Raw genomic sequence first — 15,109 nt, forward strand, 5'->3', positions numbered from 1 at the left:
GGATGTGGAGAAAAGAGAGTCCTTGTGCACTGTTGGTAGGAATGTAAATTGGTACAGCCACTATGGAAAACAGTATGGAGGTTCCTCAAAAAATTAAAAACAGAACTACCATATGATCCAGCAATCTCACTTCTGGGTATATATCTAAAGGAAATAAAAACAAGATATCAAAGATATAAAGTTGTACTCCCACGTTCATTGCAGTATTATTCACAATAGCTAAGATATGGAAACAATCTGTCTGTCAACAGATGAATGGACAGAGAAGATATGGTGTATATATATACACAATGGAATATTATTCAGCCTTAAGAAAGAAGGTAAGTCTGCCATTTGTGACAATGCAGATGGACCTTGAGGGCATTATGCTAAGTGAAATAAGTCAGACAAAGAAAGACAAATACTGCATGGTATCACTCATATGTAGAATCTTAAAAAAAAGGAAAAGTCAAACTCATAGAATCAGAGTACAGAAAATCGGTTGGGTGGTGGACCAGATGGTGGGGGGTGGGGATATGGAGAGGGTGGTAAAAGGATACAAACTTCCAGCTAGAAGATGAATAAGGTCTGAGTATATAAGGATCTAATGTAAACCATGGTGACTATAATTGATAACACTGTATTGTATAACTGCAATTTACTTAAAGAGTAGAACTTAAATGTTGAAAGAAAGGAAGGAAGGGAGGGAGGGAGAGAGGAAGGGAGAGAGGGAGGGAGGGAGGAAGAAAGGAAAAATGAGATTGCTGAATTACATTTTACTTTAATTTCCTATTCTAATCCAAGTAATGCTACTTTGAAGTGGTATTCTTGCTACATCAAATTCTGAATCAAAATGCATTTATATGAAAGGTCAGAGAAAATATCAGGAGTAAGAATGATAAATTTTTCATTAGTTTCAGGAGGATAATATCTAATTGGCATATCTGAGTTTTCCTTAATATGTAAATAACATTTAACTTCAATAATACTTACAACATTTTATAGTCAAATACATTTTTGTAAAATTTAAAAACACTGGGGAAAAATAAATAAAAAGTAAAAATAAAAACACTGGAGATTTACCATTCTGGGAATTAACAGTACAGAAAATATAAACATGTAAAATACCTCTGTACAATAATAGCCACTGCAATAAAATCCAGCATATTTGAGTCACTCATCTCCGGGATGAATTGTTTTCCATTAAATATTTTTGAATTATCACTTTTCATTACTGTTTAAGCCTCTTATCTTGGTTTTTGCTTCTCTCTATCATGGCCTCTAGTCACAAATAGCTTAATGTAAATTAGGGATATGACTGGGTGGGGAAATAAGATACATGAGGGTCTACTGACAATACTAATTCCATTTCATTAAGAAAAACTGGTTTATGTTTGCAAATTTTCATAAAGGAAATCAAATAGCAATTCCATGAAACTACTAAAAATGTAGACTTTCAAGTTTAAAATTATAAAATACTTTAAAATTTTATATATACTGTGTAGAAAATTAATCCCTACTAAAACTTCCATCAACTAACCATTCTTTTAAAACACTGATTAGTGCTTTGTCCTGTTTTCAAGGGCTGGAAAATAAAGTATTGATTTCTCATCACTGAAACCCACTATGTCAAAAAGGATGACTGACCACCTCTCTCTGACTGTAGCACCACTATATTTTTGGTATATATTACCTACATATAGGTTAAAGAGTTTAATACAAAAAATGCAAGTGTTCAGTCAGCTTTCAGAAATCAGTTTCACTGCTCATAGTTAGTTTTAACACTTACATATAATACTTATTGTACTTTAAATGACAGAAAAGGAATTCATGCCTACTAATCATGCTGTGATTCTTACCTCCTCTGCATCAGTACTGTTTAGCTCTTCTGCTTTAATTTTATTATAAGTATCCAGTATATCAGTACAGCTCTGATCCCTGAGAAGACAGATAAGTTAAAATACATTTCAATAAATTTTAGAAGTCAGAAGTCAGCCTCTGTGGGAGATAAAGCTTCTTCTTACCCAATAAATCGAAGTAAGACATCAGTTACAATTTTGGCTGCTTTAACTATAGGACTGTCTGGCTCATTGAAAGTCCTAGCATTATGCTCAATGTAGCGTACTTCCCACATTAATGCTGATATTCTCCTATGAAAGAAAAAAATACCCTGTTACTCTTGGTTCATACATTTAAAGTCTATTCTAGGATTAGACAACATAGAACAACTAGGCATTTAATCATGATATGTCAAAGGTGTTCAAATATATGTATGTGACTCAGTATATGTGTGTGACTAATGTGCACTAATAAAGGTATATAGTTAGAGTATTTGAAGCACAGGCAAGAGTTCAGAACCACTGGACTATAAACTTGGATATGAAAACATGGAAAAGAACTAACCCACAACATTGTGAGTAAATAGTGATTTGACCAAGGTCAAAGTAATAAAAACAAACAAATACTGCTTTGATAAATCAACAGAAGAATGTTTCGTTTTCAGAGAAAAGCAAAGAACAAAAAGGACAGATTTTTATCTCATTGCTTTTATGATATATATTATTGAATGAAATTATAGGTAAAGATATAAAATACACCCAACTGGTTATATTTATAACCATTTCATGGAATAATTGTGGTTAGGATACAGTAGACTCTAGGGTGAGAGAGTTACCAAAAGCTGCCCTCCACTGCCTTCCCATAATCACCCCACTCCCAACCAAACCCAAGGAAAAAATAACTTGGCTTTTTCTATACACATTTTGGGGCTGGTAATTAAATCTAATTAACTAATGCCTAATTCCCCAACAGGGTATTTAAAACATGCTCCAAGTTCCTGGAGCACCATAATCAGGATGAATCCACAAACTACTTAATCTGCCTTTAATAAGCTAAAATTAACTGTAGTTTTTGTTTCATATGTGACTTGTGCTAGTCATAATTTCCTCCCTGTCCATACCCCTTCTTACCCTGGAAGAGTGAAAATCTACTGAATAAAGGGAAATCAGTGTTCCAAATTTTCAGGAGAAATTTTGGAGCGGGTCTTCTGAACGGTTATTTTACACTATGAAAACAAAGATCTCAGTGTATCATTATGCAAAAAGGAAAGCAAAAGATATAAAACTATACAAGCTTTTAGGAAATGATAAAAACTAAATAGACCTGTAAAAGCGATTTTCAAGTCTCCGCCTGATGGTGTTGAGGTCAGTTGGATAAGCAACTACAGTACAATACAAGGGATAGGCACTGAGATCCACTGGAACAGCAAAAGGGCTGGCAAAATCTACAACATTTACAAAATAAAAAAAGACAATTATAAAGAACACTAACATTTCATGTTAACAAACAAAAACACATATAAACAAGAAGGGTGGGTGATATAATACTACATTTCTAAAATGCTGATGATTCAATTATGCAAAAACTAGACCAATACTATTATAATGTTATTCTTTTTATTTGGACATTCTATCTATGAATCAATCATTCATGATACACTGGTTCAAATCAGGTAAAAACAAGACAAAATTAAAGGGGAACTGTGTTTAACTTCAAATGTATGTCTTTTCTGGATAAATGTCAAATGTCTTGTGATATACTTCAGAAAATATAAGTAGTCATGGAGTAAAATATATTACTGCACCCACTGTCTTTACCAAAAAATCGATCCAAACTTAGCTCAGGGAATAGCTAGAAAGCCAAAACGACTCAAGAAAGTAAAAGACACCTATATGGCTGCCTTCACTATTATAGCCTCAGAACTGAAAAAGTTTGCCAGTCATTAATTTGGCCAAGCAAATAAAAATGTTATTATTAAAACTAGAATCACCGTGCCTCTTGAGTTAAAAGAATACAGTGAGAAAATGCATTTCCTTTTACAGAACTTATAATTCTGCCGGTTTTCCTTATTTCTTCCCATCTTCCTAATATTCTTTCACATTCACCATACCCAGGGAAAGAAGGTGGTTGATGCCCTGAATAACTCGTTCACATTCCTCATCTCTGGAATGAGCCCCCCACTCTCCTTCCTGAGGTTTGTATAGCAAAGCAGTCAATTCTTCCTGGGACACAGGAACACCAGCACCAACTTCATCTGGAAAGGCAGCTACGCATAAAGTGAAATATCAGAAATAATTAGTTTCTAGAATCATTCTATTGCCATTTTTCTTTTAGAAAAATTATAATTCATTTTTTAAAAGCATATTTACTTCCTTCTGGAATTGGCTCCATATCCCAGGGACTCATCTTTTCTCTCTCGTTATTGTCCCAGCTATTAAAAAATAACAAGATACAAATCAAATTCAGGTGACACTTTATATACTAGCATAATTTGCATTACTTCTTGGGGGTGAAATTTGTAAAGGGACAATACAGTTTCCTTGAAGTAGAACTTTGCTTACACAAAGATAATAATAAGCCTCTAATAGAGAAAACATGGCCCATCAATATGAAAGAGAGTCATAAGCTTACTCTTAGTTCTGCTGGGCTTTTTTTTTTTTTTTTTTTAATTCCAACCAAGCATACGTTCAATGTTAAGCCAGGGTACGGAATAAAAAGATCTCTTTGGAAAATTCCTTTCAGGTTAAAAAAGTCGATTTAATAGATCACATCTTTCTATGAGATAACCTACTTTATTCTAACAGGTTGAGTATTATAGCTTCTCCAAAAGTTTATTATTCCCTTTGATCTACAATATGGAGACTAAAAGTCAATCTTCATAGAATAAACATTTGTTCTATCATTCTTGAGAAGAAAACTTTATTTATTAGGAATCTTACAACTCTGGTATTTCATGAAGAGCAAAAGTAAATTGTAGACAAACAGTATATCCAAACATAATGCAGTCACTCCTGTCTAGAATTCATACCATTAAATAAAAGACTATGTAAATATTCAGTATTATATTCCAGCTGTAACAATTAATTTAAACACTGAATTGATTTCAGTATTCTTCATGAAATAATAATTGTAATTCTTGTCTAAAATAGAAATACTTAAGAGAAAATACAGGAATAAGGGAGGCAGAAATAAGTCTTCAGTTCCTGCTTTGTGTTAGCATGCATATTGGACCAAAAGGTTTATCACCAAATTCCTTCCTTAAAGGTACTATGATTACTTCCTTACAGGTACAAGTCTTATAAGGCTAGGTAAGGTAGGGTTTATAGAAAGTCCATATAGTACTAAAGTATTATATCAGGTGTAAAAGACCATAAATATACTTACTGAACACTGTAACACTGGAAAGAACTATCAGGATACTCTGGTTGAAAAGGCTGCTGACTCTCCACGGTCCCAAACCACCAGGCATCATCTATTATACTGCGGAATCTATCACCTACAATGTTTTTAGAAATTCTTAAGAGTGCTCTTGAGAATAATCACTCTGTTCCCACTCTAAACTGCTAGTTTTTGTTGAATACAGAAGCAGCATTGTATCCAGCATTATTAGAAGTTTCAATCTGAGTTTTCCATATATGTGAATTTTATATTTTACCCTCTTCAAGGATTTTGATTTCCAAATGCTAATAATTATTCTGAAATAAATCACATATTACCGCATATAATTTAACTTTTATCAATTACTTGGGATCATTAGACATACTGCTTTTTGTACTGCACATATGATACTACAGTGGTTTCTTCTATTTTTTGTTTCACCATTTTGTTTTTAAAAATCCCTTCATACTAGTTTTGTACCTCTAAATGGCTAAGGAATACAAAACCAACCACGTGGACAAAAATGTTTCTCCCACATAAGAAAGGAGAATTTAAAGTACTAATAGCAGATAATAACATAGTGTTTGCTCTGTGTCAGGCACCATTTTATTCATATCGACCTTATAGGTAGATTCTGATGTGATTCCCATTTTACAGATAATGGAATTGAGGCAGAGAGAGGTCAAAATCTTGCCCAACGTTAAACAGCTAGTGAAGGGGGAGGAATAGAGGGGGAGAGAATAAGAAGGGGAAAGAGAGAAAGGGAGAAAAAGGGAGAGAAGGAGAGTGAGAGAGGAGGCAGGCAGAGGAGTAGATAGAAAGAGGTAGAAGAGGAGGAAGAAGGAGACGGAGAGGGGGTGGGGGGGCAGAGAGGAAGACAAGGGAGAGAGAAAACCACAATCAGTAAAGGTCTGTTAAGAGCCCAAGTCTTAAGTACTCCATTTCATGGCCATTGACATTTCAAGGTTTTCTTTTTAATACAGATTTGTATTCTAATAGAGTAGGTATTCACAGAAAAGGTTTTATGCCACTTACAATGTTCATAAAATCACTGAAATGTAACTGAAAAGAAAAATTTAATTTAATTTTTCTAATTTGGCTAACAGCTTTTTCAGTCTACTGGTTTCTTTCTGTTAAATTGGTTTAAAAGTTACTTACTCTACTTCAAACAATAATTATTCAGTGAGAATTCTATACTTACCAATCTGCCAGTTCCTTTCTTTGGCTTCATTATAAAACTGATGTAGCACAAGGAAGTCAATGACATCTGGCATGTCATGATACCTGAGGAGAAAGTAAAGTACATATTATTCAGTATACAGATATAACAGTATAAGTTACTTTCTAAACATCCAGGAATATATGCTTAATGTGGAGGTAATGAGCAAAATGTTGCAAATCTCAAGGTCCCAGTGAATGCCTTTACTTAAATTAAACCCCATCTGTTTGATCTGTTTGGCTTAAATATTTACTTATGACATTATTTTCTTAATATTTGCATAAAGTATTTTATTTTCTTTATTACAGTGTATGTTTATTGGGGTTGTTTTTAGCTTGGTTTTTTTTCCTCCTTTTTTTAAACATCTTTATTGGAGTAAAATGGCTTTACAATGGTGTGTTAGTTTCTGCTTTATAACAAAGTGAATCAGTTATACATATATATATATATATATATATATATATATATATATATATATATATATATATATGTTCCCATATGTCTTCCCTCTTGCGTCTCCCTCCCTCCCATCCTCCCTATCCCACCCCTCTAGGTAGTCACAAAACAGCAAGCTGATCTCCCTGTGCTATGCGGCTGCTTCCCACTAGCTATCTATTTTACGTTTGGTAGTGTATATATGTCCATGCCACTCTCTCACTCTGTCACAGCTTACCCTTCCCCCTCCCCAGGTCCTCAAGTCCATTCTCTAGTAGGTCTGTGTCTTTATTCCTGTCTTACCCCTAGGTTCTTCATGACCTTTCTTTTTTTCTTTTTTTTCTTAGATTCCATATATATGTGTTAGCATAAAGTATTTGTTTTTCTCTTTCTGACTTACTTCACTCTGTATGACAAACTCTAGATCCATCCACCTCACTACAAATAACTCAATTTCCTTTCTTTTTATGGCTGAGTAATATTCCATTGTATATATGTGCCACATCTTGTTTATACATTCATCCAATGATGGACACTTAGGTTGCTTCCATGCCCTGGCTATTGTAAATAGAGCTGCAATGAATATTTTGGTACATGACTCTTTTTGAATTATGGTTTTCTCAGGGTATATGCCCAGGAGTGGGATTGCTGGGTCGTATGGTAGTACGATTTTTAGTTTTCTAAGGAACCTCCATACTGTTCTCCATAGTGGCTGTATCAATTTACATTCCCACCAGCAGTGCAAGAGTGTTCCTTTTCTCCACACCCTCTCCAGCATTTATTGTTTCTAGATTTTTTTGATGATGTCCATTCTGACTGGTGTGAGATAATAGCTCATTGTAGTTTTGATTTGTATTTCTCTAATGATTAATGACGTTGAGCATTCTTTCATGTGTTTGTTGGCAATCTGTATATCTTATTTGGAGAAATGTCTGTTTAGGTCTTCTGCCCATTTTCACATTGGGTTATTTGTTTTTCTGTTATTGAGCTGCATGAGCTACTTGTAAATCTTGGAGAAAATCCTTTGTCACTTGCTTCATTTGCAAATATATTCTCCCATTCTGAGGGTTGTCTTTTGCTCTTGTTTATGGTTTCCTTTGCTGTGCAAAAGCTTTGAAGTTTCATTAGGTTCCATTTGTTTATTTTAGTTTTTATTTACATTTCTCTAGGAGGTAGGTCAAAAAGGATCTTACTGTGATTTATGTAATAGAGTATTCTGCCTATGTTTTCCTCTAAGAGTTAGAGAGTGTCTGGCCTTAAATTTAGGTCTTTAATCCATTTTGAGTCTATTTTTGTGTATGGTGTTAGGGAGTGTTCTAATTTCATACTTTTACATGTAACTGTGCAGTTTTCCCAGCACCACTTATTGAAGAGTCTGTCTTTTCTCCACTAGTATATTCTTGCCTCCTTTATCAAAGATAATGTGACCATATGTGCGTGGGTTTATCTGTGGGCTTTCTATCCTGTTCCATTGATCTATATTTCTGTTTTTGTGCCAGTACCATACTCTCTTAATTACTGTAGCTTTGTAGTATAGTCTGAAGTCAGGGAGCCTGATTCCTTCAGCTCCAGTTTTCACTCTCAAGATTGCTTTGGCTATTGGGGTCTTTTGTGTTTCCATACAAATTGTGAAATATTTTGTTCTAGTTCTCAGAAAAATGCCAGTGGTATTTTGATAGGGATTGCACTGAATCTGTAGATCGCCTTGGGTAGTAGAGTTATTTTCACAATGTTGATTCTTCCAATCCAAGAACATGGTATATCTCTCCATCTATTTGTATCATCTTTAATTTCTTTCATCAGTGTCTTATAATTTTCTGCATACCCGTCTTTTGTCTCCTTAGGCAGGTTTATTCCTAAATATTTTATGCTTTTTGTTACAATGGTAAATGGGAGTGTTTTCTTAATTTCACTTTCACATTTTTCATCATTAGTGTATAGGAATGCCAGAGTTTTCTGTGCATTAATTTTCTATACTGCTACTTTACAAAATTCATTGATTAGTTCTAGTAGTTTTCTGGTAGCATGTTTAGGATTCTCTATGTAGAGTATCATGTCATCTGCAAACAGTGACAGCTGTACTTCTTCTTTTCCAATTTGGATTCCTCTTATTTCTTTTTCTTCTCTGATTGCTGTGGCTAAAACTTCCAAAACCATGTTGCTTAAGAGTGTTGAGAGTGCGCAACTTTGTCTTGTTCCTAATCTTACTGGAAGAGGTTTCAGTTTTTCACTAACGAGGACGATGTTGGCTGTGGGTTTTTCATATATGGCCTTCATTATTTTGAGGAAAGTTCCCTATATGCCTACTTTCTCCAGGCTTTGTATCATAAATGGGTGTTGAGTTTTGTCGAAAGCTTTCTCTGCATCTACTGAGATGATCATGTGGATTTTCTCCATTGTTAATAAGGTGTATCATGTTGATTGATTTGCATATATTGAAGAATCTTTGCATTCCTGGAATAAACACAACTTGATCATGGTATATGATCCTTTTAATGTGCTGTTGGATTCTGTTTCCTAGTATTTTGTTGATGATATTTGCATCTATGTTCATCAGTGATATTGCCCTGTAGTTTTCTTTCTTTGTGACATCTTTGTCTGGTTTTGGTATCAGGGTGATGGTGGTCTCGTAGAATGAGTTTGGGAGTGTTTCTCCCTCTACTATATTTTGGAAGAGTTTGAGAAGGATAGGTGTTAGCTCTTTTCTAAATGTTTGATAGAATTAGCCTGTGAAGCCATCTGGTCCTGGGCTTGTGTTTCTTGGAAGATTTTTAATCACAGTTTCAGTTTCAGTGCTTGTGATTGGTCTGTTCACATTTTTTATTTCTTCCTGGTTCCATCTCAGTTGTGCATTTCTAAGAATTTGTCCATTTCTTCCAGGTTGTCCATTTTATTGGCATAGAGTTGTTTGTAGTACTCTCTCATGATCCTTTGTATTTCTGCAGTGTCAGTTGTTACTTCTCCTTTTTCGTTTCTAATTCTATGTCCTGCCACTCCCTTCGGGCTTGCAGAGTTTCTTCTGAAAGATCAGCTGTTAACCTTATGGGGATTCCCTTGTGTGTTACTTGTTGTTTTTCCCTTGCTGCTTTTAATATGTTTTCTTTGTATTTAAATTTGATAGTTTGATTAATATGTGTCTTGGCATATTTCTCCTTGGATTTATCCTGTATGGGACTCTCTGTGCTTCCTGGACTTGATTAACAATTTCCTTTCCCATATTAGGAAACTCTTCAACTATAATCCCTTCAAATATTTTCTCAGTCCCTTTCTTTTTCTCTTCTTCTTCTGGAACCCCTATAATTCGAATGTTGGTGTGTTTAATGTTGTCCCAGAGGTCTCTGAAACTGCCCCCAGTTCTTTTCATTCTTTTTTCTTTTTTCTGCTCTGCAGTAGTTATTTCCACTATTTTATCTTCCAGGTCACTTATCCATTCTTCTGCCTCAGTTATTCTGCTATTGATCCCTTCTAGAGTATTTTTAATTTCATTTATTGTGTTGTTCATCATTGCTTGTTTCCTCTTTAGTTCTTCTGGGTCCTTGATAAATGTTTCTTGCATTTTCTCTATTCTATTTCCAAGATTTTGGGTCATCTTTACTATCATTATTCTGAATTCTTTTTCAGGTAGACTGCCTATTTCCTCTTCATTTGTTAGGTCTGGTGGGTTTTTACCTTGCTCCTTCATCTGCTGTGTGTTTTTTTGTCTTCTCATTTTGCTTATCTTACTGTGTGTGGTGTCTCCTTTTTGCAGGCTGCAGTTTAGTAATTCCCCTTGTTTTTGGTGTCTGTTCCCGGTTGCTAAGGTTGTTTTAGTGGGTTGTGCAGGCTTCCCGGTGGAGGGGACTAGTGCCTATGTTCTGGTGGATGAGGCTGGATCTTGTCTTTTTTGTTGGCAGGTCCACATCCGGTGGTTTGTTTTGGGGTGTCTGTGGCCTTATTATGATTTTAGGCAGCCTCTCTGCTAATGGGTGGGGTTGTGTTTCTGTCTTGCTAGTTGTTTGGCATAGGGTATCCAGCACTGTAGCTTGCTGGTCGTTGAGTGAAGCTGGGTGTTGTTGTTGAGATGGAGATCTCTGGGAGATTTTCACCATTTGATATTACGTGGAGTTCAGAGGTCCCTTGTGGACCAGTGTCCTGAAGTTGGCTCTCCCGCCTCAGAGGCACAGCACTGAATCCTGGCTGGAGCACCAAGAGCCTTCATCCACATGGCTCAGAATAAAAGGGATAAAAAATAGAAAGAAAGAGGATAAAATAAAATAAAATACAGTAAGATAAAATAAAATAAAGTTATTAAAATAAAAAATAATTATTAAAAAAATTAAGGAAAGAAAGAAAGAAAAAACAAACAAACAACCGGATGGACAGAACCCTAGGTCAAATGGTGAAAGCAAAGCTATACAGACGAAATCTCCCACAAAAGGATACACATACACACTCACAAAAAGAGGAAAAGTGGAAAAAATAATAAATCTTGCTCTCAAAGTCCACCTCATCAATTTTGGATGATTTGTTGTCTATTCAGGTATTCCGCAGATGCTGGGTACATCAAGTTGATTGTGGAGATTTAATCTGCTGCTCCTGAGGCTGCTGGGAGGGATTTTCCTTTCTGTTCTTTGTTCACACAGCTCCTGGTTTCAGCTTTGGATGTGGACTCGCCTCTGCATGTAGGTCGCCTGAGGGCGTCTGTTCTTCGCTCAGACAGGACAGGGTTAAAGGAGCAGGTGATTTGGGGGCTCTGGCTCACTCAGGCCAGGGGGAGGGAGGGGTACAGATGTGGGGCAAGCCTGCAGCAGCAGAGGCTGGCATGACGTTGCAGCAGCCTGAGGCGTGCCGTGCGTTCTCCCCAGGAAGTTGTCCCTGGATCTCGGGACCCAGGCAGTAGCAGGCTGCACATCCTCCCGGGAGGGGAGGTGTGGATAGTGACCTGTGCTTGCACACAGGCTTCTTGGTGGTGGCAGCAGCAGCCTTATCGCCTCATGCCCGTCTGTGAGGTCTGCGCTGACAGCTGCGGCTCACGCCTGTCTCTGGAGCTCCTTTAAGCAGTGCTCTTAATCCCTTCTCCTCTCACAAAAGGAAACAAAGAGGGAGGAAAATGTCTCTTGCCTCTTCGGCAGTTTCAGAGTTTTGCCCAGATTCCCTCCTGGCTAGCTGTGGTGCACTAATCCCTTCAGGCTGTGTTCACGCCGCCAACACCAGTCCTCTCCCTGTGATCCGACTGAAGCCTGAGCCTCAGCTCCTAGCCCTCGCCCACCCCGGCGGGTGAGCAGACAAGCCTCTCGGGCTGGTGAGTGCTGGTCGGCACTGATCCTCTGTGCAGGAATCTCTCTGCTTTGCCCTCCACACCCCTGTTGCTGTGCTCTCCTCTGCGGCTGGCTCCAAAGCTTCCCCCCTCTGCCACCCGCAGTCTCCACCCACGAGGGGGCTTCCTAGTGTGTGGAAACCTTTCCTGCTTCACAGCTCCCTCTCACTGGTGCAGGTCCCGTCCGTATTCTTTTGTCTCTGTTTTGTCTTTTTTCTTTTGCCCTACCCAGGTACGTGGGCAGTTTCTTGCCTTTTGGGATGTCTGAGGTCTTCTGCCAGCATTCAGTGGGTGTTCTATAGGAGCAGTTCCACGTGTAGATGTATTTCTGATGTATCTGTGGGGAGCAAGGTGATCTCCGTGTCTTACTCCTCCGCCATCTTCCTCAACTCTCCCTTATGCCATTATTTATATCACTAGCTATATTACTTACTTACTTATTTATTTATTATTATTTATTTACTTTTGGCTTCCTTGGTTCTTTGTTGCAGCATGCGGGCTTTCTCTATTTGTAGTGAGCAGGGGCTACTCTTCAATGTGGTGTGCGGGTTTCTCACTGTTGTGGCTTCTGTTGTTGTGGAGCACAGGGTCTAGGTGTGTGGGCTTCAATAGTTGTGGCAGGCAGGCTCAGTACTTGTGGCTCACAGGCTCTACAGTGCGGGCTCATTAGTTGTGGCTTAGTTGCTCCACGGCATGTGGGATATTCCCGGGCCAGGGCTGGAACCCATGTCCCCTGCATTGGCAGGTGGATTCTTAACCACTGTGCCATCAAGGAAGCCTGATATCACTAGCTATATTATTTTTATCCTATTTTATAAGATAGTTGTTTCTTACATTACCCAGTTATGTAACCAGGTCTTCAACAAAACTAATGATGCTTAAATGTCTTGAGGCAATTGATCACATACATAGTTTCATATAAAATTAATTGTAATAGCGCAACTCTAGATATGGGAAGAAGCAACAAGGAGAATATTTCCTGGATTATAAGAGTCTAGTAAAACTAATGATCCCAAGCCTAATCCAGAAATAGCACATTGAGTGGCCTATCAACAAAGTCCTTGCCTGACCTAAGAATAAGCCTTCATAATGCCATGGGACAAATGGGTCATGACATTCTTCCCAAACCTTGGTTGAATTTATGACCAACGGGGTGTACTGTAAACAGAAATATGTTGCCTGCCACTCCAGTTCTACAGGGGTCAAGTCATTAGCCACTGTAGTTTCTGACCTACAGCACACCCTGAAAGGAATTCAAGATGAAACATTCTGTGTTTTGGATATATGGGCCCCTAGATATTTAAGATGCATATGTAATGAAGAATTTCAATGACCCAGGATTCTTCCATCTTCCCATATATAGAAAAGCAATAAACTCATTAACTGAGATATCTGATCCTTGTGACTTGCAATAACTAGCAGAATGTGTGCTTGACTATATGTATTCCCCAGCCCCCCAAAAATCATATATACACTGGCTCATTCCCTCCTACCTCTTGAGAGCAGATTGTCAGAGCTATCTGAGAGTCTGTCTCCTAGACTATAGTCCTAAGTAAGTCCCCAGATAAAAGTGAAACCCACAACTCTCACATTGTACGTTTTTCACTTGAGATATAGATAGATAGATAGATAGGGAGCTATTAAGTGGAGAAACAAAGCAAGAGTTATACAAAGCAAGAATTAAACATTAAACCTTGGTCTTTAAACTCTAAAGCCTGTAGTGCTGTCATGTTTTCCTTCCCATTAAGACTTGTACTCTGCAGAATACATGATAGGGATTAAAATACACACACACACACACACACACGCAATCCAAGATAGGTACTCACTTAATGGAAAAAGATTCTCCAGTCATTTTGCCTGAAATGGGGTCCAGAAATGCAAGCTTCAAGCAGCACAGTGTAGGTGGTCCAACCTCATATTTGATTCCTACAATCTTAACAAATTCTTGTTCCTATTCATGTGAATAACAATAAATTATTACTTTCTATATAAATAATTGCCTAACATTTGCATATTATTTCATTATTATTTGAACAATTTAAAAATTATCTGAAACATCGTAAATCAACTGTACTCCAATAAAACTTTAAAAATAAAAATAAATAAATAAATAAAAATTATCCTAATACCCACCAGATACTAGGCACTCCACTAAGCATTAAAGGTAATAAGACATGGCTCTTGACCCCTTAATAGCAATTTGTAGTTTAGGGCAGGGCTATAAACCAACGATAAACAGCAGAATCTCCTTGGGAACCTTTTTAAAATTCATGTTCCTAAACCCTACTACTATGGAATTGAATTCCTATGAATATCCTATGTCTGGTATAAAGCTCAGTCATATATATTTTGAAAAAACTCCCCAGGTTTTTCTCTGGGGAGTTAAAAATTGCTCTGCTGGTTATGAATCACTCCTCTTGTCACTACTTCTTCCCCGAACTCCTTGATATTCTGCCAGTGGGAGATCTTTGTGGCCGTCTTCTCGCCTCCTCCAGCCCCACGGAACCCTACAAGTCTCAGTCATGCATGAGTGCATCTCCATCCATGTTGGCCAGGCTGGTGTCCAGATCAGCAATTTCTGCTGGGAGCTCTACTGCCTGGAACATGGCATCCAGCCTGATGACCAGATGCCAAGTGACAAGACCACTGGGGGAGGAGATGACTCCTTCAGCACCTTCTTCAGTGAGACAGAGCATGTGCCCAGGGCAGCGTTTGTAGACCTGGAACCCACAATCACTGATGAAGTTTGCACTGGCACCTACCACCAGCTCTTCCACCCTGAGCAGATCATCACAGGCAAGGAAGATGCTGCCAATAACTATTCCCAAGGTCACTACACCATGGGCAAGGAGATCATTGACCTTGTCTTGGACCAAACTCGGACACTGGCTGACCAGTGCACAGGCCTTCAGGGCTTCCTGGTTTGCCACAGTTTGGGTGGGGAACTGGTTCTGGGTTAA

At 37.7% G+C, this 15,109-nt stretch overlaps 1 protein-coding gene across 1 annotated transcript in view; it reads right to left on the reverse strand.

The window, feature by feature from the left end:
- BRWD3 (bromodomain and WD repeat domain containing 3) overlaps window positions 1–15,109 on the reverse strand; it is a gene marked incomplete at both ends in the record, with an annotated part of 116,692 nt that overhangs the window by 15,530 nt on the left and 86,053 nt on the right. The window contains 8 exons of the mRNA XM_079727528.1: window positions 1,839–1,917; window positions 2,004–2,129; window positions 3,142–3,262; window positions 3,929–4,084; window positions 4,188–4,249; window positions 5,203–5,314; window positions 6,398–6,480; window positions 13,976–14,100. Coding sequence (XP_079583654.1) covers window positions 1,839–1,917; window positions 2,004–2,129; window positions 3,142–3,262; window positions 3,929–4,084; window positions 4,188–4,249; window positions 5,203–5,314; window positions 6,398–6,480; window positions 13,976–14,100 — 864 coding nt within the window. The remainder of the gene's footprint in view (window positions 1–1,838; window positions 1,918–2,003; window positions 2,130–3,141; window positions 3,263–3,928; window positions 4,085–4,187; window positions 4,250–5,202; window positions 5,315–6,397; window positions 6,481–13,975; window positions 14,101–15,109) is intronic.

This window comes from Hyperoodon ampullatus, assembly GCF_949752795.1.
Source record: "Hyperoodon ampullatus genome assembly, chromosome: X".
Taxonomy (NCBI): domain Eukaryota; kingdom Metazoa; phylum Chordata; class Mammalia; order Artiodactyla; family Ziphiidae; genus Hyperoodon; species Hyperoodon ampullatus.